General features: G+C 37.6%; 1 protein-coding gene across 2 annotated transcripts in view; it reads right to left on the minus strand.

Moving 5' to 3' along the window:
- ELOVL7 (ELOVL fatty acid elongase 7) overlaps window positions 1-24,108 on the minus strand; it is a 78,898-nt gene that overhangs the window by 10,065 nt on the left and 44,725 nt on the right. Inside the window, exons 2-5 of one of the 2 annotated variants that reach the window (XM_059417930.1) lie at window positions 16,492-16,589; window positions 5,984-6,174; window positions 2,507-2,587; window positions 1,548-1,604 (exon numbers count right to left, since the gene is read on the minus strand). In XM_059417930.1, the coding sequence (XP_059273913.1) occupies window positions 1,548-1,604; window positions 2,507-2,587; window positions 5,984-6,174; window positions 16,492-16,555 (393 nt within the window). In that variant the 5' untranslated portion in view covers window positions 16,556-16,589. The remainder of the gene's footprint in view (window positions 1-1,547; window positions 1,605-2,506; window positions 2,588-5,983; window positions 6,175-16,491; window positions 16,590-24,108) is intronic. The other variant, XM_059417931.1, reaches the window with a different exon arrangement.

Below are 24,108 nucleotides of genomic sequence, written 5' to 3' on the forward strand. Positions count from 1 at the left end.
TGTTTCCTTATGGAACCTGGAAATAAATGAGAACATACAAAGCGGAAAACAATAAAGCCAAAATGCATTTGCTTATGCACATGGAAGATGGCAGCATGATGCAATGAAAAAGTCCCAAACCAACTATCTGGGGTCCCGGTCCCAAGCAATAGTGGCATTCCTCTGGGTGAGTTACTTACCTTCCTGGCTTCAATTTATTTTCAGATTGAGAGCTCTGGCCCAGATCAGTGGTTCAAAACTCTGGCTGTATATTACAATGTCCAAGATGCTTTATAAAAATAGCCATGGCTAGTCTCTAAGTACAGGTCACCTGGCACCAAATCTCTGAGATGGTTCCCAGGTTTTTTTTTTTTTTTTTTTTTTTTTTTTTTGGTTTTTCTAATGCAGTTAATGCTCCTGCACTATGATGGCTGGGAACCACTGACTAGAACAGGGGTCTCCCAAGTGTAGGGTCTGGACCAACAGCAATAACATCACCTGAGAACTTAAAAGAAATGTAACTTCCTGAGCCCAACACACTGAATCAGAAACCCTAGGGGTGGGGTCCAGGCATCTGTGTATTTAGGTGATTCCAAGGCAAGCCCAAGTTTGAGAACCACTGTATTCTATGCTCACTAAAATCCTTTCCAATTCTAACATTATGTGATTCATCAGCTGAGAAGGTGAAGCATGTTGAGATTTGCTACAAGGAATATGTGTTCTGTCATAACCCCTACCTCTGAAATTAGTTAATACATTATATGTTATTAACTAAATTTAAATTAAAAAAGAAAAGAAGTATGTATTCTCTAATACGTAATTGTAATATGTATCCTGAAGAAGAAGACACTGCTCTTAGATCCAGAACTAGTTCCAGGTATCTGAGACATACATGCCCAAATATATGATAAATACCCAGCTTTCCTTGGCTACTGTTAAAGCAGAAGAACACGGCTTTCTCCTCTCATCAAGGACCATAATCCATGGTGCTTGCTTCTCCCAGAACCCAGTCACCCAAATTCAGAGTTGATCCTCAACAGGATGTTAAGTTGGAAGAGAGAAGAGCTAGTAAGCATAAACTTCAGAAAGGCATTTGGAGATCATTTTGATATTATCAAAATTACTAATATCCCTGGGATAATATCCTAATGTAAGTTTATGAATTTTGAAGCACTTATCCTCTTAAAGAAATATGGATGACATAGTGCTTTGGTTTATACTGAAAGAACCCAAGGTAAAATGTTCTCTGCTCTTTGCTTCCTGAACTTGCTTCCCCAAACACCTGTCATTCATCTTCATAAAGTAGCACAGTTTTGCAGTGACAGTTACATGCATATCTTAGTCAGGTGGTAGATACACAAGAAAACCCTTCAGAATTTGTAAAAGACTGAAAAAAAATGCTTATCCTATCTATTCTCTAAAGTTACTGATAATAAAAGGTAAAAGATAATAGGAAGTCTGCCTCAAGTAGAGAAATAACCAGAGTTATCAAGACAACTGAACTCTAGCAGTTTATTGCTTCTACTAAAATATCAAATATTTAGCAAATGTGGTAACCACATACTCACAGTATCTAAAAGCTCAATAAATTTGGAGAAGTAATAAAGCCAGCAGGTGCGTGCCATCTGCAGAAACACACATAAATATGAATTTATTTTATTTTTTCTATGGAGGAAAATTTTATTTTTTTAATCTGGCAAAATACACATAACCCAATTTACCATCTTAATCATTACTAAGTGTTCAGTTTGGTGACATTTAGTACCTTGACATGACTGTGCAATCATCACCACCATCCGTCCGAACAACTCTTCTCATCTTGCAAAAGTGAGACTCTGTGCCTATTAAACAATAACTCTTGATCTCCTTTCCCCACCAACTCCTGACAACTACAATTTCACTTTCTGTCCCTGAATCTGACTACTCCAGGTACCTCATATAATAGAATCATACAGTATTTGTCTTTTTGTGCCTGTATGATTTCACTTAGCATAATGTCCTCAAGGTTCATCCATGCTACAGCACATGTCAGAATTTCCTTCCTAGCTAAGGTTGGATAATATTCCGTTGTATAGATACGACACATTTTCTTTATCCATTCATCTGTCCGTGGACATTTGTGTTGCCTCAGCCTTTTAGCTATTATGAATAATGCTGCTATGAATATGGGTATATAAATATATCTCTGAGTCCCTGTTTTCAATTCTTCTAGGTATATACCCAGACGGAATTGCCAGATCATAGGGTAATCCTATTTTTAATTTTTTGAGGAGCCAGATATGAATTCATTTTTAAATCCAGGAAGTTAAAAAATAAAAGTACCAATTTCCATTTAACAGAAAACTACGCCCCTGACTTTGATTCTTTCTTAAAATTTTTAGCTTTTTTTCTCTCCGTCCATATAATTTGAGAATTGGGTCATTTACGTCTTCTGAGTTCATATTAAATGTTAAAAAAACAAACTCTAAACATCTGAGTAACATTTGAATAACATCTGAGTTACAAGTTTTTCCAAAGAAAAACTCACCCTCAATGCTGAAGGTGACTGGGAGTAGTCAACAACTTCGCACCGAAGTGAATAACCTGTACCCCAGCCAGACATCACAAACTGTAAGAGAGCACATGTATATTAAAGAAGGAAGACTTTGCTCAACAGCTACAACAATGGTACTTTTGATTGTGTCTCTTTACCACAAGCTCAGCTGACTCAGCATGCAGCATTGAGGGAAAAGGCTAGAATATTATAAAATGGGAAGTCACTTGATAAAGCAACAGGAATTTTCAAAATCATAGTTATATATTACTTGTATCAACTGTGTTCTGACTCAAATGTTCATTTCTTATGATGATTATTCTAAGACAGTGGAGAATAAAACACTGGGAGTGTTTTGCTTCGATAGCAAATACTCGTAGGTGTATGCTGGTATATGTAAATATATGTATATCTATATATACCCATGAATATATTTGTGTACTCTGAAGGGAATAACAGAGTCTGAAAACAGTCTTTTCTGGCAATTTCTAATCTTCTTAATCAGTCAAGAAATAAATGGACAACCAAAATTTCTTACTGTACTATTAGCGGCTGCCACAACTGGGCTTTCCTGTCCTTGGCTAGCATGTGTATTGTGAAACGGTAGTCTATGGTTCTTAAAATCAAGATTGATCAAACATAAGTCTCAGAGATTAGTTCAGTTTGGATTCACATGACAAATAAGAGACAAAAATGTTAACAATAAGAGTGCATGCCTTAATTCCAGCACACCCACAAAATGACCTTAGACCAGTGGTGAGGACAAAGAGCCTATTGTTTTTATCTGAACCTTAATTCAAAGATTACATTGACATTCTTTTAGTATGATGGTGGGAAGTTCTTTTAAAACAGTATCTGATCCAAATAAAAACTTCAAATAAATTAAAAAAACAAACAAACAGTATCTAAAAATGAAAAGCTAAGGGCTCTAATTTTCATTTAATGAGTATATTAAATGATTGGCTTAACTGAGTGTTCTGACAATATGGCCAGCTCTTCTCTAACATCGTATTCTCACAAGTGCCAACACCTTCCCTGGAATGTCTTCTTTCTCAGTATAATGGTTACATCATTTTCTGCCATTCATGCACACTTTAAATTTCTATTTTTAATTACTATTAGAGCTAAAATGAAAACTTAACCATAAATTAATTTTTAAAAGAAAAAATTTATGGGGTTCATCAGAATTATATTTTTATGGTAAAAAACAAAAAGAAGCAAAAGAGAAAGAACAACTGTTTAGACAGTGGCATTTCAAAATCACACTATGCTTTCCTGATATTTGCTCCTAGCTTGATTCGCAAGATAGTTAATCCTACTGTTTACATTGGTAAATGATGGAATCTTAAAAAAAGACTATCATAAGATACAGAAAAGTATGGGACATATTTTATGGGTAAGAAAAATGACTTAAAAAACCAAATCAGTGAATATTTCTCAAAGGAACAAGGGAATGTGGTAGGAAAATAGCTAATTCTACAAAGACCTGATCTGTCAGTGAGCATCATATTCTCTCCCAGTCAGACTCTCTACTGACTGCTGCAAGTTAAACCAAGTCTACTTACCTAACTGGGATGACTGGTTCTCCACTTTTCTCTACCCCAAATAAGGACTAAGCTGAACAAGAGAAGCTCTGTGACATGGGCTTTGGTTAGGTCTTCACAAGTCTCTATCTCTTAATGTCTGTCTGGTTCCAAGTAACTAGCACATTCAAAATCATCACTATTCAATAAGGCATGTGGGTTCCTTTAGTCTGATACACTTCCCTTTCATCCTGTTCTTATTTTCCCTAACATCCATAAGTGGAGGTGTCTCCTCTGTATATCTAATGCAATTGTGCTCTACCCAACAAACCACGTGATGTGTTCAGTGTCCTGGAGATGACATGATGACTGGCTGCCAAACTCTTTGTTTAAAAAGAGAATGGAAACTGTTGCTTTCCTGACATTAAGTTTAAGAGCATTCTAATAGTCTGTGAAGCTTCTGACATTCCTGTATGGCAGACCATCAAGAAGAATGAGCAATAATTTATATCTGGCAGGTAATAAGCCCAACATAGGCATATAAGCAACTCTAGTATGAGTGATTAATGATAGATAGAAACCACCAAATTCAGATATTTTCAAAACTCCTTTTACATTGTATTTGCTAAAATAGGAACCCAAACTTACTGGCTATAATTAAATTCCTTCCTGAGAAACAAATTTGGGGACATTATACTGAATGACATAATCTGACACGGAGCACAAAGGGACATGAGAAACACTTTGGTTTAATCCTGACTCTATAAAAAGAGGGAACTAAGGCCCAGAGGGCTTAAGTAACTTGCTCAAAAATAAGGCAACTGGTTAGTAGCACAACTGGTACTAATTAGCCCCTGGTCTCCTGGCTTCTAGGTCTGCACTTAACATGATCCTAGAGGTTATTTCCTTTCTGTCCTAACTTGGTAAAAGCATGAATTTTTTCTGCTCCCCATCTCTGTTATCCCTTCCCTTTCAGTTACTCATGATCCAGAAGGGACAGTAAGATAGCTTATAGTTGATTTTGGTAATAAAATAGAAGAACTAGAAGGTAGCAAAGTAAGTCCAGACTTGAGGAGGCAGGTGAGACATGAGGCTACAGCAGACATAAGGTGACTCAGTCAGGTGGATTTGCAGCAGGAATCAAGGTGGAGGAATGCATGTGGAGAGGTCACGGTGTCAAGAGAGGCCAGAGAGTTCCAGTTATGAGGAAGCACAAGCTATGCTGCAAAGAAGTAAATAAGGAGTAGAAGGTGAAGAAGCCAACCAGTGTTGAAAAAAGAAGCAAGGAATCTCAGAAAAGCAGGTAACTGAAGCTGGGTGAAAGTTAACAGTACAGTGGGTGAGAGAGAATCCATGAGTCTACTCTTAGGTTCTGAAAGATCCCTATCTCTCTTATTGACAATTAAGGGAAAGACTCCCTTACCTACTGCTTTGTAGGAGTCCAAATTCTCTGCGTCCTCAAGGCCCAGCTAAACCAAACCTAAACAGTCTACTATATTATAGCTCTTCTGCGGTTCCTACCACAATGATGATAACTCATTACATAGTCAAGATGAGCTCCCAGTGTCAGACAGACCTGGACTCAAATATCAATCCTCCAATAACCAGCTGTGTTACTTTAAGTAAGTTACTTAATTTCTCTATGTATGAGTTTCCTTAAAACTAACATTCACAGATTCATTCAATCATCTACTAAGATTACCTATGTGCAAGTTCCTGGACTTAATGTTAATTTTTCTCACTACTTGTGAGGTAGACTATACTGAGATCCTCTAAATAGTTCAATAGCAGGTCCATACATAACAATTTTGGGGCAAAAATTTAAGATAAATTTCTAAAATCCCTTAAATCTCAGCATTACCATTATAATCATAACAAGAAACATAACAACAGCAAAACAGGAAGAGTCAGGCAAAATTCTCCCACTAGGAATACTGAAGACACTTGCCTCATAACACATATACACAGAAAAGAGAACTATGGAAAAATTGTATGTTATCATCACTTTCTTGAGTTCAAAGGGCTTTCGATTCTCCATGAGCTTTGGTCCTAGAGAAGTGACAAAATAGACATAGAGTCCCAGGACGATGGTTTGTGGCAGAGGTGAGGACATGAGGAACCAGTCTTCGACTCTTGGATCTAAAAACAAAAAGTAAGTGCACATCCATTTAGCCAAGAAATAACTGACAGCAACCAGCACTTCTTAAAGCAAGCACCTAGATCCTAATGTTGACAGCAGACTATTCGGTCAATGATCTACTGTCCTTGGGAAGGATAAAGGGATATCACCAGGGATAGCGAAGGGGCTAGGAAGGGTGGGCTACTATAACCACAGGCCTCAAAGGGCAAAGGGAAGTAGTGGTTACTAGAACCCAGGAGTCAAATAGAGAAGCCCTCCTGGAGAAGAGCTATGACCTTTAGCAGAGGGACTGGGCCAACAACACAAGGCAATTCTGAAAGTAAGTGGCTGGGGAATCAATATCTCATTACCACCCCCCACTCTCCCTGATCTTCTGGGACTCTCCATTAGCTGAACCCAACCAGAAACCAGAGTAGGGGAGCAAGCCCATAGTTATACTCTATACTGGTCATTCCCCACGGTCCAGCGCAGGGTGCAGAATGGATCTGGGGAAAAGAGGACACCCAGCATAGTTCCACCATGCATTTATCACCACTGGTAACATTTTAGAGTTTCTCTATCCAGATTTTTTTTTTTATACAAAAATATGTCTGTGCTTGCTGTTCCTTAACTTTCTTCTTTCTCCTAAGGAAACTAGGACATTTCCATATATACTGTATCATAGAATCATAGAATTGAAAGGGACCATAGCATCATCTACCTTAAGTAAGGGTTCTAGGTGTCCAAAATAGGCTAATCAACTTGAGCACACACACACAAAAATAAATAAATAAATAAAAATAAATAAAATAAATAAATAAAAAGAAACAAAATAAAACAAAAAAACTGTATTAGCCTCACAACCATGTTGAAAGAAATTTACCTGGTCACTGCTCATTCCAGGCCAGGAGAATTACATCAATTAAAAATTGCAACTCAAGATAAAATGTGATTTGGAAATGAAAAGTACAGTACAGGGTATATAGTCAATAATGTTACAATAAAACTGTATGGTGACACTTTTATGGTGAGTGTTGAGTAATGTATAAAATTGCTGAATCAGTATCTTGTACCCTTGAAACTAATATAACATTGTATGTTAATTATTCTTCAATAATGAATTTTTTTTCAAGTATTTGAGAAAAAAAATATATGCCAAATAAACAGGGGACTTGCAAATATAATAGGTATTCCTGAACAGAAGTAAAATAGAAAAGAAAAACTGAAAAATATTCAAATAAATCATGAAATATTTTTCTGAAAAATGATAATCAAAACTAAATCTTTATATCAAAGTACTTATCATGTATCAGGAAGTAGATACTCATGAATAAGCAAATCTAGCTCTATTTATGTAAGTAAAATTCTTTTATTGCAAAAATAAACAAAAATTCTATAAACATGATGAAAGAAGCAACAAATCTCAAAATGGAAAAATGTCAAACTTATCCCAGAAGTCTCTTAAGATCACTTGACCATGAGAAAAGGATCCATGTGTATAGAGACTTATAGAAAAATTCATGTAATCTAGCATTCTTAATATATTTAGAATGTTGTTCAAGTAGAAAAGGAAAAAAAATAAAGTCAAAATTTATATCAATATTTCTAACATGGGCTATTATTTTATTTATTTGACAGATGGAGGTCACAAGTAGGCAGAGAGGCAGGCAGAGAGAGAGGGGGAAGCAGGCTCCCTGCTGAGCAGACAGCCCAACTCGGGGCTCATTCCCAGGACCCGGGGATCATGACCCAAGCCGAAGGCAGAGGCTTTAACCTACTGAGCCACACAGGTGCCCCTAACATGGGCTATTTTTATAGGATAAATCATTTGAGTAATTATTTTAATGCCTCAACCATAAAAAGTGACCAAACTAGCAGTTAGAAATACTCTTATGAGGGCACCTGCTTGGCTCAGTGGGTTGAGCCTCTGCCTTCAGCTCAGGTCATGATCTCAGGGTCCTGGGATCAAGCCCCGCATTGGCAGGGAGCCTGCTTCCCCCTCTCTCTGCCTGCTTCTCTGTCTACTTGTGATTTCTCTCTTTGTCAAATAAATAAATAATATCTTTAAAAAAAAAAGATCTGGGGCGCCTGGGTGGCTCAGTGGGTTAAGCCGCTGCCTTCAGCTCAGGTCATGATCTCGGGGTCCTGAGATCAAGTCCCGCATCGGGCTCTCTGCTCAGTGGGGAGCCTGCTTCCCTCTCTCTCTGCCTGCCTCTCCATCTACTTGTGATTTCTCTCTGTCAAATAAATAAATAAAATCTTTAAAAAAAAAAAAAAAGATCTACTCTTTAAAAAAGTACTCTTATGAGGTATGTAGGAAAATATGAATACTGGTTGAATTCTTGACAATGTTTTATTTTGGTATGATTATAATATTATGACTATGTTTTAATGTCTGAAGTTTTTTTTTAAAGATTTATTTATTTGAGAGAGAGAGAGTGAGCAAGCATGAGCAAGAGAGGCAGAGAGAGAGAATCTGAAACAGACTCTATGCTGGGTGTGCAGAGCCCCACGGGTCTCCATCTCATGAGCCTGAGATTATGACCTGAGCCAAAACCAAGTGCTGAATGCTCAACTGACCATGCCACCCCTAAAAATATTCTTAAAATAAAGAATGACACACACAAAAAATAAGATGTGATTAATTCTATAATCTTAAGTAGTTCAGGTATAAGTTTACTAAATCACCTCCTAAAAATCAGAGCATTATGAAGGAAGATAGATATGAACAGGTTTCTAGGTATATCTGACTGAAAACTGAGTCCTGGCTAATCTTAGGTTGCTAAACACCACCACTTTTGTCAATTGGGAAAGAGGGGTGGGAGGAATACAGCCCTTGCTCATTTCAACTGCTAATGATGTAGCCAATTGCCAAAATACTGTGAATACCCTTTCAAGTCTGACTTCCTACCCAGTGCAAAAATTTCTCCAATAGACTTCATGGTTGAGGACTCACTTGGCCTCAATTTTATTGCTGCAAAATTTCACATCTGATACTTGGATATATGGAGGCATGGCTTTAGCTATTAAAAATCTATATTTAGATGGGTTTTCATAAAAAATACCAAGAGATGCCCTCTCTTGGAAAAATAAATAAAAAAGCCAAAAGTTAGCTCTAAAACAGACCCCAAGATATTTAGGAATTTAATATATGATAAAGGAAGACCCATAAACAAGCAGGGAAAGGAGAGATTACTCAGCAAATGTTGACAGGAAAAATGAATATTCGGAAGAAAAACGATTATGTTCCTTACTTCCTATCCTATACAAACTTGACTCAATCTATACAATGGAAGCAAGCCAATTAAAACCTGCCCACAGAAGAAGTAGGGTGAGGTTAATGGGAATGCTAAACAAACTCTTTTTCTGCAGGATTTCTTAGTGCTTCGTGTTCATTGTGAATTGCCAAGATGAGAATGGTGGTATGCAACATTTCTCAAACTTATTTGGCCATTCCTCTAACTAATATTGTGTAGAATACCATTTAACACCTTGTGGAACGAACACTGTGGAACACAGTTTGGGAAAGAGTTCTTTGCTGAAATAAATCTTAAAATTAAGCCATTAAAAATTAGGTAGTGATAAAAAAATTAGGTAGTGACAGGGGATTATGAGTATACTTAGGATGAAAAAAAATTAGGTAGTGACAGGGGATTATGAGTACACTTAGGATCACTGAGTGATATATAGAACTGTTGGGTCATTCTATTGTACATGACACTAATATAACCCTATACGTTAATTATATTAGAATTAAAAATTTAAAAAGCAGGTAGTGATGAAGATAAATAGGATCTGATCATGTTAAGATATAGTAAGGAGGCAAAAAACATAAAATGTTATAAATAGTTAAATACAGGGAATGAGAAACAGGTGGAAGTTAAGGAAAAACTGAGATTTTTGTTTAGGTAATTGTACTGTCGCTGAGAGTAGGAATGCAGGATATGGAGAAAGACTAGTCAGGGAGAGATGGCTAATGTTTTCAAACATCTTACACTTTGACCTTCCTCTAAAACATGTCTATGGAGACTCCTTTAGGCACCTGGAGATTTTAATCTGGAAGCAGGAGAAAGATCTGGGCCAGAGATGTACTATGGGATATCTTTATCACATGAAAGGTGAACAACAGAGCCATGAAAGTGGCTTAGGAAAATGGGTAGAGTAAGGAGAGGAAGTGGTTCAAGTCAGAATCTTTAGGACTTAATCTTTGCAGGAGGGACGGTAGATGAGAAAACTGTTTAAAAAAAAAAAAGACCGAGTGGCCAGAGAGAGAGAAGGAAAGCCACAGAAGTGAGCTATTTTGAGGCTAAGGGAAGAGTGAATCTTTGGAAGGAGTCAAAGGATAAAATGAAGCAGAGAGAGAAAGTAAAAATGTAGCCTGAAAAGTAACACTGGCTTTAACAAAAGGAAGTCACCGATGTCTTAGCAGGAACAATTTTAGTAAAGTATCCTGCACAAGATAGAAATTCAACAAAAGTTTGCTGACATATTCATAAAAACATAAAGTTCTCAAAATTAAATTTTGCCCCCACATATTAAGATTGTCACACTTTGAAATCAGAACAAGTTTTGAAATCAGCTATCCAGGTACACAGCACTGAAGTCTTTTACTGCGTTTGTTAGTCACCTTTCTTCCCTTCCACATGTTCCCTAGGACATCCGGGTGCCACCTGCAGTTTCAACGGCCAAACGGAGCGCGAGCCGCAGGCCGGTAACTCACCAGGGAAGTCACAGTAAATAAAAGTTTACCACACAAATGGCACAGAATGGAATCAGAACTGCTTCAACTCTGTTGAATTTCTTCTATCAGTGGGTAATCTGAAGCTTGAATATAGGAACATACGAATATGTCTAGTTTTCACTTCCAATGAAATAAGGACTTTCAGCCAGTGCCAAACAAGACCACTGGTAGGATGTTAACTAACGTGGTCACCTTTGGATGGTGACAGTATGGATGATTTAAATTTTTTTCTTCTCCTTTGTAAGCAATTTAAAATGTTCCTGTTCTTAACAGACATCATCGGTATGACTGAAACTGAGATCTGTGTGTGTGTGTGTCTGTAAAGGAATTCCTGAATTAAAGATACATTTTATTTTATTCTTTTTATTGACTCAGCAAGGGGAAAAAATATCAAATTACATCTTTCTGTTCTTCCTCTGGTAGCCCTAGAAAGAAAACAAGCCAGGAAAAGCATGCTGGGTTGGCTCAGGATGGAGAAAAAAAAAAAAGCTTAAAAAAATAATTTTTTCCCATAATTTAATATTTTAAGCATAGAAAATATATATTTTTTAATCCTATGTGTGACTTTCAAGTACTATAAATTAGAAAATATCATTGTATCTTATGGGAAAAGCTGGCTAATTTCATGTTATTTTCATAAAACAGTATATCAAGCCCTTTTGTTTATTTTTAAAACCTATTTCAGCAAAGCTTTGGAATCAGCTGGCCTGGGTTCTGGAACTGGCTCTGCCACTGACTCATGGATCTGGAGCCACTGACTTCACTTCTCTGTGTTTACTTTCCTCATCTGTGAATTGGGCATAAAGCGGCATGTATCTCATAGGGGATTTAATGAGTTACTATATGTAAAGAGCCCAGCACAACCTAAGGACTCAATAAGTATGCATTGCTACTATGACAGCAGATCTGAATTCTGTCAGGATAGCAGAATTCCCTCTATAGTATTTAAAAATCAAAATCAAATTAAAAATCAAATTAAGAAATTAAAAAGAGAAATGACCCTGTTTTAACCGCATCAGAATCCTAAGGCATGGGTCCCAGGCATCCATAGATACTGAGGTAACCACAATGAACTATTAGAGTTAAGAACCAGGGCTTCAGGGCTTTGTCCACCTACACTGGGGGCCTCAGCATCCCTCGCTAGGTGCTCTGCAGTTGTCTTTTATGTGGTTTCCCTGCATCTGTTCCAATCTGCTACACCTTGTCTTCCATACGACTTCCAAATGCACTTTTTAAAAGTATAGCTCTGCCCAGATTATTCATCTGCTCACATCAGCTTTCCCTACCCAGCTATGAAATTCAAAGCCTTTACTACGATGTTCATGACTCCGGTCATTGTTAATGACTCTGACAACTGTTCATGTTGCCTGCCTTCTTGCTCAGTAACAGTTCTACCTTTCTGAATAGGGAGCCCACTTCTATGTGAGGTAGGGGGACTCCCCTGACAAGATGTCTGCAAGTCATGTGTGGATGGTGACTTGATCTGGGAAGTTGTGGGGAGACTGCTCAAAGCCATTTAAAGTCTGGGATAAAGACTCCCTGTGTGATTCCACAATTTACGAAAGATTCAGGGGTGAAGCGAGCTATTTTTTCCCAGACTCAAGAGGCTGAGGGAAGAGTGTTTCATGTACCTCCTACTTGGCCTCAGGGTTGGGCATAAGAGTCATGAGTTGAGCCAAGATGAAATAAGAGGATGAGGAGGCAGGTTGTCTACAGTCCATACCCTACTCATTACTGAAGTTCTGACTTATTGCTAGCCTAATAATTCTTTTCTAAGAGGGTTCCAGAGAGAGTACAGGGAAAATAGAAGTGCCACAAAGATAGAATTTTAATGAGCTTTTCCATCAACTACTTGTAAGAGAGCGTTCTCTTCTTAAGTAGCATGTACTAGCTCAAGTACACCCTTTAAAATTCAATGCACCAAGATGAAGACGCTGAGAAGAAAAGCAAACATGTACCTCCAGCGCTTTGTGAAGTACCAAAGGTTCAGAATGGCAGCAACTCAACTCACACTCCATCTTCTTGTAAAAAAATCATAACTAGGTTTGAAAAGCCATTATTACTAACCAAACATAAGGAAAGTTGCTTTTGAAACATTAACAAGTTAACATTTCTCTACAGTCCAAAATGCTACTAGAGCATGCCTTCAGAATTTGACATCTCATATCCGGGAATCATAATAAATCCTCTTACAGCTTAGGTGTTAATTAACTGTTAATTAAATTTGGGTAGCTAAGGAATTTTCCACATGAAATAATTATGCATGCCCACTACTTCTCTAACAATCAGGAAACCAATAAATAACAGGTTTCCCGAATGCCACTCAAGAATAGGGCCAAAGCCAAGAATACACTTGAAAATCTTGGCCCTTGATCATGGGTTCAGTCCTTCCCAGGGTAAGCTAAGTAAAACTGGACTAAAATGGCCAGGAGTGATTTCTAATGGCTCTGTGAGATCAATACCACACTAAGCAGAAGCAAAATACCCTCCTGTTATACCTGATAGTGTTCTCACAAACTTATAAATCTAACACAAAGCATTTTAACCCTCTAGGCCCTGATTTTTTAAAACTTACATATATATATATATATATATATATATATGAATAGACATTTATATATATATGAACATTTAAAATTTTTTTTTAATTACAAAAATTTAAATTTAAATCTAATAAAATTTTAATAAATTTTACTTAAATTTTTAAGTAAAAATCTTAAATTAAAAATTTTAAAAATAGATATTTTATTTTTAAATTACATATATGAATAGACATAAAAAGCATATGCTATATTAAAAGTATTTTTAGATGACAGTACTCTTTCCATCATCTGTAATAACCACCACCATCTGTGTTTAGATACTTCCTAAGACACAGAGCACTTTTATGCACATTGTCTGGTAGCTCATAGGTACCATCCTCACCTCTGTTTTGTTGAAAAAGAAATGTCTATTTAACACAGTTCAAGACCACCTAGCCAGTCCATGGAAATGGCAGAACTTAAATCTAGTTCTTTTCATCATACATTCCCCTACCCCCTCCCCTCTCTCATGACTTCAGATTAGCATAACCATAGATGCAGCACTGCCTGCCCCTCTCTCTCACTTTCCCTGTACAGTCTGCAATGATTTTTCAGGGGCTCCCTTTGTTTCTCCCTAACCATCTCCAACCCTCTATTATTCCCTTTTCTGACCTAAGATTGCTTAGCTTTTCATTGAAAGTATTTCTAATAAAAAGCAGAGTCATCACATGGATTATAGTGGAAATGGAATTCAGAAGTCATTCATTTAAAAACATTTTATACTTTCAGCTCTATATGGATATTAATCATCATCTAAATCAGTTTGGCTCCTGAGTTAGGATACTGATTATCTGACTCTCTTGAGCTACCATATTTGGTATAGTAAAGAGCAAGAGACTTATGCTTCCAACAGGTCCATTTCAAAAATGCACCCAAATCTACTTGGCTTCCAAGTTCAAATCATGACATTTCAAGTAGCAAGGCATACCTCTACTTTGAAAAGTAGTTAAAATATTACTATATTTTTTAAATTTTATTTATTTATTATACAGAGAGAGAGAGATCACAAGTAGGCAGAGAGTGGGTGGGGGGGAGCAGGCTCTCTGAGCAGAGAGCCTGATGTGGGGTTTGATCCCAGGACCCTGAGATCATGACCTGAGCCAAAGGCAGAGGCTTAATCCACTAAGCCATCCAGGCACCCCCAAATATTACTATTTTTAAAATACAAAAAAGTTGAAAGCCATTAAAACAAGACAAATAGTATTTTAATTAAATACTGAATTTATGAGAACTACTATAAACCTTATGAAAGAAGGGGGACATCTAGAGAAATCTATATGTTCTCAGAATCATTACATAAGTTAAAAAACTAAGAAAAAAAGGAAGAAACACAGAAAGAAACAATCATTTTCTATTTCCCTACCAGATTGAAACTTCACTATTTATGGGATACTGAAAAAACCCTTGGTGCTCTTCCGGGGCAAATGTGTTGAGACCTTTTTTAGTGAAATAAAATTGGTCTTTAGCAGACTCCTGAGAAAGATGGCAACCACGACAGAATGCATCTTTGCTAAAATCTGCCTAAATTGGAAAATAATTCCAGTTGTGTTCAATGTCAAGAGGCAGCACTTTTTCTTCCTGAATTTGGAGAACATGTGATTTCTGGTTGATAGGGAAGAGCTAGGCTGAAGTGGTGAAGCTGGTGAATATGTGTCAAATAATTCACATATGAAATACCAGAAATCTAATCAAAACCAGGAAACACAGGTTCTCGTCTTTCCTGCCAACAACTTGCCACATTCTCAACAAGGTCACATCTCTGGGCCTCAGTGTCTTTAATTCTAAAATGAGTTAGCTTTGATGATACCACTTTTGATGAGGTCTGCCTCAGCTCTACAATACTCTGATTCCTTGTTTATTTAAAAATCGTTTTACCTTTGTCATATATCTACACATAAGGTGAGGGGCAGGGGGAGAAGGAGAGGGAGAATCTTAAGCTGGCTCTGTGAGGAACCCAGCAGAGACCCCAGTGAGGGGCTCAATCTCACAAACCTGAAATCATGGCCTGAGCCAAAATTAAGAGTTGGATGCTTAACCGACTGAGCCACGCAGGAGCCCTACCTTTGTTACATTTTTAAAATGTTCTGTGATGGTTATAAAAGCAACACACATTTGAGTGGTATTTAAAAAAAAAAAGACATAGTGGTGCCTGGGTGGCTCAGTGGGTTAAAGCCTCTGCCTTCAGCTCAGGTCATGATCCCAGCGTCCTGGGATAGAGCCCTGCGTCTGGCTCTCTGCTCAACAGGGAGCCTGCTTCCTCCTCTCTCTCTGCCTGCCTCTCTGCCTACTTGTGATCTCTGTCAAATAAATAAAAAAAAATCTTAAAAAAAAAAAGCCATAGATAAGTAAATAGAAATTACCCATAATCCTATCACACACAGACAACGGCTCTCATAAAAGTAATGTATGTGTTGTTTTATAACCCATTCTTCGTTTAACATATTCAAACTTGACTTGGCATTAAATTTCTCCTAGAACATTGATTTTTTTTTTTTTAAATGGGCATAGCAAGAAGGCAGACATTTCAGAATTACTTAGGGATGAGCCTATGAAACAGTCCCTGCCCTCTCTGATACAGCCCTGAGGGTGCAACCCCTCCCATTCAAGAACCAGTATTGTTGCCATTAATTGCTATTTCCTTAGGAACAAGGGGGCAGAAGCAAGCCTAAGTGCACTGTGCCTCCAAAAATCACTTTTAATGACTGCTGAATTGGAATGTACCATCATCTATCAACCAATTTTCTTCACTGGATATTAAAGCTGGATATTTATAATAATATTTTCATTATTAAAAATATCATAATGAACACTGGTATAGCTCTATCTTTGTGCATATTTGTAATGAGAACTTTGATACTTCCTCTTTGTTAACTAGTAATAAAAATTAATATTTGAGGTGTTATGAGGTTGTGTTAAGTTGCAGTCTCTCATTCTGTTTCAGAGAGATCCTATTAAATACTGGATCTAACATAAAAAGAAAAGATGCGCCTTAAGTATGAAGTTTGGTTACTTACCAGCATCTTTGAGCCAACTATCATATAGACGCACGGTTCTTGACGTAAGATCACTGAAGGCCATTTTCCACAGGATTTACTGGCTCTTACAATGGGTTCTTCAGTACAAGAAAAAAAAATAAATGAGTTTATGATCTATAAGTGCAAATAAAGCCAAGTTCTAATAAAACAATATGATAAATGCTAAATATTTAATAGGAATATTTGGCAAAACAACAAACTTGTACTGAGGGTAAGTGCATTAGAGAACCACATTAAACCCTGATACAGTGGCAAAGATTTAAGATTTTTCATCATTATAAGAACAATGCTTACTTTGCTGAAAAAGGCTAACATTCTGTGTACAAGATAAAAAAGGAGTGAATGATTCTAAGAACTTTCATAAGGGTATCTCCCTTTTACAGCAACAGTGCAGATTAGGAAAAGACTACCTTCCATGGCAATTCTTAAAATAAAAACCGAGTAGAAGAAAGTCAAGCAGATATACAAACATTCCAAGAAGCTACTCTGAACTAGGACGTATAGCTGATCTCCAGGCATAAAACAAGGTCTTCTGTATGCCGAGTCTTTACAATTTAAGTGGACTACAGGTAGAAAGAAGGAAGGAAAGAAGATCTACAACAGCCAAGGAAAAGCTGCCTCGATTATCTGGACAGATACATAAGAAGAGTTGTAAAAAGACGTCTTCGGAAGAACAAAACAAAACAAAAAAACTAGTGAAAGGAAACTAGCCCTATTATATATTAAAAGATAATCTAAATCTTCAATAAATAAAACAATGTGACACCGACACACAAAGAAGCAAACCAGTGGGATACAGCAGAACATCCAGAAATACACCAGATACAGTCAGGAACTATATTTTGTAAATTCTCAGAAGTACATTCTCCCACATATGAACACCTCTGAAATCAGCATACCTCTTAAAGATGTATGGTATGCCATAAAATGAAGTGTATTTGATTCAAAGCCATAGAGTGGGAAGATGAAATAGCTCTGGAGATGGATGGTGGTGATAGTGCACAACAATGTAAATATACTTAATGTCCCGGAACTTCACACTTAAAAATGGTTAAAATGGTAAATTTTACATCATGTATGTTTTATCACAATAAAAAAGAAATTCTTTAGGCCTACAAAAGGAAAATTCAAACTTTCTTCTAGCATTCTAAAAGCCATTTTAGAATATAAGCGCATATATACATATATATATATATACACATACATACACACACATACATACATTTATATTTGGAACATAAAATATTTCTTTTTAAGACATATAGTATATGATAAAGGTGGCATCTCAAACCAGTGGGCATTGAATTACCAGCAGTTTTTCAAAAAATGGTGTGATACAATGAGATAGTCATCTAGGGGTAAAGGTTGAATCCAACTATCATACCATAAACCAAGATAAACTCCAAGTAGATCGAAGATTTAAATAAGAAAAACTGAAAGAAAAAGAAAAAGAAAAACAGAATCATGAAAGTACTAGATGACAACAGAGAAAACACTTCTAGTCTTGGAGTGGGAAAGGACTTTCTAATTTTGACTTAAAATACAAAAGACATAAGAGAAGACTAACAAATGTAACCACCTGAAAATTAAGAGGAAAAAATTAAAAAGTAAAGAATGACAAACAGGAAAAAATATGCTCAGTTCATACCACAGACAAATGCTACTCTCCTTAATATATAAAGAGTTCTAAGAAATTGATTTAAAAAAAAAAAAGACCTATAAGACAAGAAAAACATGGGCAAATCTCATAGAAAAGGAAATACAAATGGCTCTTAAACATATGAAAAGTTGTTTACCTTTAATCATAGTAAGAAATATATACTATTTTATTACAGTGGATGGGCTAAAATCCAAACATTTTTATCAGTCTGATTGGCATAAATCCAAAAACATGGTGGGAGTGCAATGACCCTTGGTAATGCCAATTTGGTAGGAGAAAGTATAAACGCATTTTTTTTTATAGCAACGTTATTCTTAGAAACATCCTATAGATACACATGCACATATGCAGAATGACATATTCAAGGTAATTCATTGCATCAGTTAGTAACAGCAACAGACTGGAAACAAGCCAAATGTCTAATAAAAATGGACTGGTTAATAAATGATAATACATCTAAACCATGAAATATTATGCTATTTTAAGTAAGAATGAGGAAGTTCTCCATGTGCTGATATGGAAAGTCATCCAAGATAAATCTCTATGTGAAAAAAAAAACAAAGGAAGTTACATAATTTTAAAATGAAAAAATTTTTATATTAGAAAGGAGGAAAGCAGTGAGAATATAAATTTGCATTTATTTATATTAGCACAAAACAAATTCTGCAAAGATATCCATGGGTAAGGGAATGAGGTACAAAGTGGGCTGAAGGGGTAGAAGGCAGACCTCATACTGTTCGGTTTTTAACTAATGTGAATACATTACCTATCCAAAAAATAAAGAACTGAAATATTTCAAAGGGAAAATAAAGGAATAGGATCAGCCGCACCTTTGCTGGACCAACCTACTTAAACATCCATACACAAATGCACATACAGACAAAAGAGAGATTTTTATCTTAATTCCTCAAGGGTCCATCCCCTCCAGAGGATCTCTCCAAGTTCGGGGAAGTATCTCAGCATGGCTTTGGTACATCTTACCTCCTCAAGCTGAGTTCAGATTCAAGAATTGTGGTGATGCCAGGGTCTTACTGGAGTCAGCCTGAGCTCTTCCCTATGGATTCCCTTCTACAATGACAAAAGCCTTGGTTTGGATCTCACCATTTAACAGCTGTATGACCCTGAACAAAATGAAAGCTCAATTTCCTAATCTGGAAAATGGTGATTCTACAACCCACCAAGATAAAATAAAGTAACTCAGAGTTGTTTTGAGGACCACATGAGATAATATATATTTGTGACATTTAGAGCACAGAATCCAATAAAGAATGGACATTTCATCAAAGTCAGACATCATCACTTGCAGAGATAAATTTTGCCAATTTAATCAGAAAGCATCTGGCCAAACTCATTATCTAGTAGAGCTGAATAGCATTTTATGCAACAAATCTAGAGAAAGCTCTACTGCTTTTGTTTTAAGAACTGGAATGTCCAATTATATCTGAGTCTTCCCTTGATGTTTTCCAACTATTTTGTTCTGAGTGTTTTTAAAAATTTTTATTTTTTTTTTTTAGAGATTTATTTATTTATTTTAGAGAGCCTGAGCGAAAGCAGGAGGGGCAGAGAAAGCGGGAGAGAGAACTTCAAGCAGTCTCCACACTGAGTGCAGAACCCAGTGTGGGGCTCGATCTCACCAACTGGACATCTAACTGGCAGCAGCATCCAAGTACCCTGCTATAAGTGTTTAGACCATGCTAAAAGCTATTTACCTGTACAGGCACCTTTACTGCAGGTAAAACAGAACTAGAGCCATTATTCTTATAAACTCCCAAAATAATGCCGTTTAAATTACTCCAAACCGAGATTCTAATTATATATGGTATATGGTGAGGTTACATTTCAAACTATTATTCTGTTTTCCATGCAATTCCTTCCTCTTCTGTTTTTCCCCCACTCAATCCACGCAGGACATTTTCCTCTCCCTAAATTTCCAAAAGCACAAAAACTCAAGAAACCACAGATTAATGCAGATTAGAAACATTCACAGACACTAAACAGAGCTGGTTACACAAGTTTGAAATGAAGGGAGAAGGGAAAGGCAGTCAGAGGAGCAACTCATACTAGATGGGAAGCAGGAGCAGATGTTCTCTAGGGGGGTGAGAGATGGAGCACTGGTGAGGTAGGAAAGGCATCCATTAGTCCAAGCTCCTGGAGTATGGACTCTTTCATTGATCCTTTACTTGTATATAACCAGAAATCCAACCGTCTTTAACACCTGTGGGCCCAGAAGAAAGAAGAAGTATGCAGAATTATGTAGGGATGGGGCATGAAAAGAAAACCTGATCCTTTAGCCTTGTTAGAAGTGACACCACATGGGCGCCTGGGTGGCTCAGTGGGTTAAGCCTCTGCCTTCGGCTCAGGTCATGATCTCAGGGTCCTGGGATCGAGCTCCACATCGGGAGAGATGTGGAAGAAGAAGAAGAAGAAGAAGAAAAAGTGACACCACACAGCCAAGAATTTTCTAGGCTGGACAGTACTGGACTGGATGCCAATATTACCTTGTAGGGATTGATCTGGGAAACTGTTAACAACTGAATTTGGGGCAGCCTGGGGTTGTCCTCTGAAAGATATAGAGCTATTCTTAGACTAGAGTCGGGCATCTTATTGACTCCTAACTACAACATGATTTAACACGGATACTTGACTGTTAGACAGTGGTACATAGAGATGAGAAGAAATTTACTCCAGGTGGTGAAGGTTTAGAGATATCTTCCAGCTAACAGCAGAACTGGGACCTTAATAGCCAATTTAAAATGCTTACTAGCATAAGATTTCAGGGCTAGTAATGTCACAAAAATCAGGGTTCTCCTGTAGGTGAAGCAGAGAGTTAAAACTCAAAAACAGTAGACAGATGACTACACCTCCATCAAGGGAAGACACAAGGGAGGCACTGGAGGGGCCCACCTCCAAAGGCCTCAAAACTATGTGGCAGTCAACAGGAGCTTGTTGATGGAAGACTGGTACCAGAATTCCACTACCTATAACTGACCCATGAATTCTCCTTGTTTTTGACAGCATCACATGGTGACTGGGTCATTTGGTAACACAGAGGGTTAAACTGCCCAGACTAGCTTCATTAGGTCCACATTAAAGATGTCAAGTTCAAATGTGGGAAATGTGCCTGCTGCCAACAGAAGGCCCTTCCCATGGGCAGCTTCCCTAGAGATTACTCAAAGACATAAGTGGCTTATGTCAGTGCAGCATGGATAGAACACCAGAACACAGACAATATGCTTGAGGTATCTGATCACTTCATCCATTTGGCTCAAAGCTATCTTAACAGTCATTGCAAAGTGGAACTCATCTGAAAGAGTTTCTTGGTGGAATGCACCCAGATGAGGATGGGACTTTAGAGTTGCCTGTGATAGGAAGTAGCTAGCAGGAGCCCAGGAAATCTAAAACCATGGCCCACCATTTCCAGGTCAATCCTCATGTGTAGAGATTTATCCACACCCTGTAAAATACATACAGGACATCTTCTCTGGGGGAAAGAAGTGGTAGAGTCAGCATTTGGCTTTCCTAGGGCATGTCATGATCCAGGAGCAAGGCCATATGGTTTCCCTTTCTCTTGGATGTCTGGAAGGTTCTGAGCTCCCACTGATCTTTGCTTTGGAAATCAGACATCAGGAACAAACCTACAAGAACACATCTGCTGAGGGACACAAAAGGAGCTACAGGAAGGTACCAGCATAGGGATGGAGGTTTATGGTGGAAATGAGGCTAGCAGGGTAAGAACAAAACAGCTGACCTTTCTGTGGAAAGCCAAGTCTGCCCGCATAAAGAGGTGGTGGTTTGAAACTTCACCCCTGTACAAAGCAAGGAATGAGAGAAGGGCAGGGCAAATCAAGCTAGAAATCATAGAAATCATAATTTCTCATTGGAGAACTGATAAGGGAAACATGCCTTCAAATGCAGTGTTACAAAGGAGAAAAGCAGAGCCAGCTTACGAAGCAAAAGGAAAACTCAACCCTGAATCATCAGAAGAGGATTGGGGGAGGGGGGGTGGTTCAGTAGTGAGTCAGAACAGGGCATTGGGACCTCGGGCTACACGGAGGTAAAAGGTCTTCAGGTGAAAAGTGTCAGACAGCATCTCTCTGAGTAATGATGCTGGAAAACCAGAGTTCACATGGAGTCTCCAGAAGAAAAAATTCTGAGATAAGATGTAAAAATCTCAGGAAGAAATCAAAGACTGCTAGGGAAACCTCCACTTAGATATTAATCTGCAGGTTTCCTGTGTATTCCCTGCCCCACCTGTTTCCTCCCTGGATCCAGATTCCCCTTCCACCCCCATCCTCTGTACATAAGTGGAAAGAAAACCTCGAGGAGGTCATGAGGACAGAAGGTTTGGGTGCTTGAGTTTGCTCCATCCCAATGGTATAGTTAGACTGAGGCTGGGAATGGGATCAGAAACTTTTAAGCATATTAAAATGTGAGGAATGACTATAAAATAATAACTTATTTGTTTAAACCTAGATTTCCCAACCTTGGTTGTACTGACATTTGGGGACAGACAATTGCTAGGTGTAGGAAGCTGTCCTAAGCACTGTAGGCTGCTTAGCACCAACCCTGGCCTCCACCCCCTAAATGCCAGAACTCCCAAGTTGAGACAACCAAAAAATTTCGAGAAATTGACCAACTGCCAATCCCTAGTTGAGAATCCCCAATTTAAACCAAACAACCAACATTTATTCATCCAGATAAGAGCAGTTGGTTCAGAGTTACTACTTTCGCAATTATACATTTATTTCAGTGATGCTGTCATTCAAAAAAAAATTTAAGCTTTTCTTCACACAAAATGATCTTAGAGTTTTTCAGAATGTCATTTAAATAGCTCTAAGGGGTAAAAAATCTTTGTCTACTACATCTAGAAGTCAGGTCATAACCAATCATAAGTTAAGAATGATTCTTGGGGTGCCTGGATGGCTCGGTCAGTTAAGTGTTTAGCCTTGGCTCAGGTCATGATCTCGGGGTCTGAGCCCCACATTGGGCTCCCTGCTTGGTGGGGAGTCTGCTTTACCCTCTCTCTCTTCCATGCTCTCACTGCCCCTCCCTCAAATAAATATATAAAATCTTAAAAAAAAAAAAAAAAGAATGATTCTGAAGGAAAATGGATGAAGCTGAGCTCCACCTTGTTAAGTGGGGTGAGAAGCATGGCAATGGAGAAATTTTACTTATGATTTACTACTAACATTTTCAACTTATACTTCATAACCTTAAGAGAGTTTCAAAAAAAAAAATCCGGAAACGTTTAGAGTCATAGCAATATTAGTGGAATAAATGTATTCCTGAGGTAACTGAGGAAACACTCATTTATATGTATATATTCCAGCATATTAGTTTAAATCTTTTTCTCTATCATCTACTATGAACTCCAATTAAAAGAAAGTGAATTTAGAACCTGAAATAGACTCAGTGAAAAATGATTTCGAATAACAGATTTTCAATGTTGTTAATTACCACACAGGTATGTGTGAATGTACACACACACACACACACACACACACACACTGCAGAAGCAAAAATACATGTTTGACATACCTTCCATACAGGATTTTGCATTTTAAGGTATATATCTGTTTCTTCTTAGGATTTCCTTTATCAATCCCCCCGAATTTTTTTGCCATTTCTATTCCATAGCTAGGTTGTATAAATTGCTTCGGGAATGAAACAGAATAGCAGAAGAGAAACAGAAAGTCTTATCCTGGCTTTAGAATTAGGAAAGTTTAGGCACTTTAGCCATACAGAAGAACCCGAGGACACAAGAGATCTGAGAGGAAACATCTGAGGTTTCTATGTCTTCTAGCATAGAAGAGCTAGTTTTGGGACTGATGAAGGAGGAGTTGGAGGGAAAGCAATTAGTACCCACCTCAAAGAGAAGGGCAAGAAGCCATGGCAAGATGTCAGGCAGGATTAAGGGAAGAGAGGGCAGAAATGGT

Source organism: Mustela nigripes, chromosome 12 (genome assembly GCF_022355385.1).
Source record: "Mustela nigripes isolate SB6536 chromosome 12, MUSNIG.SB6536, whole genome shotgun sequence".
Taxonomy (NCBI): Eukaryota; Metazoa; Chordata; class Mammalia; order Carnivora; family Mustelidae; genus Mustela; species Mustela nigripes.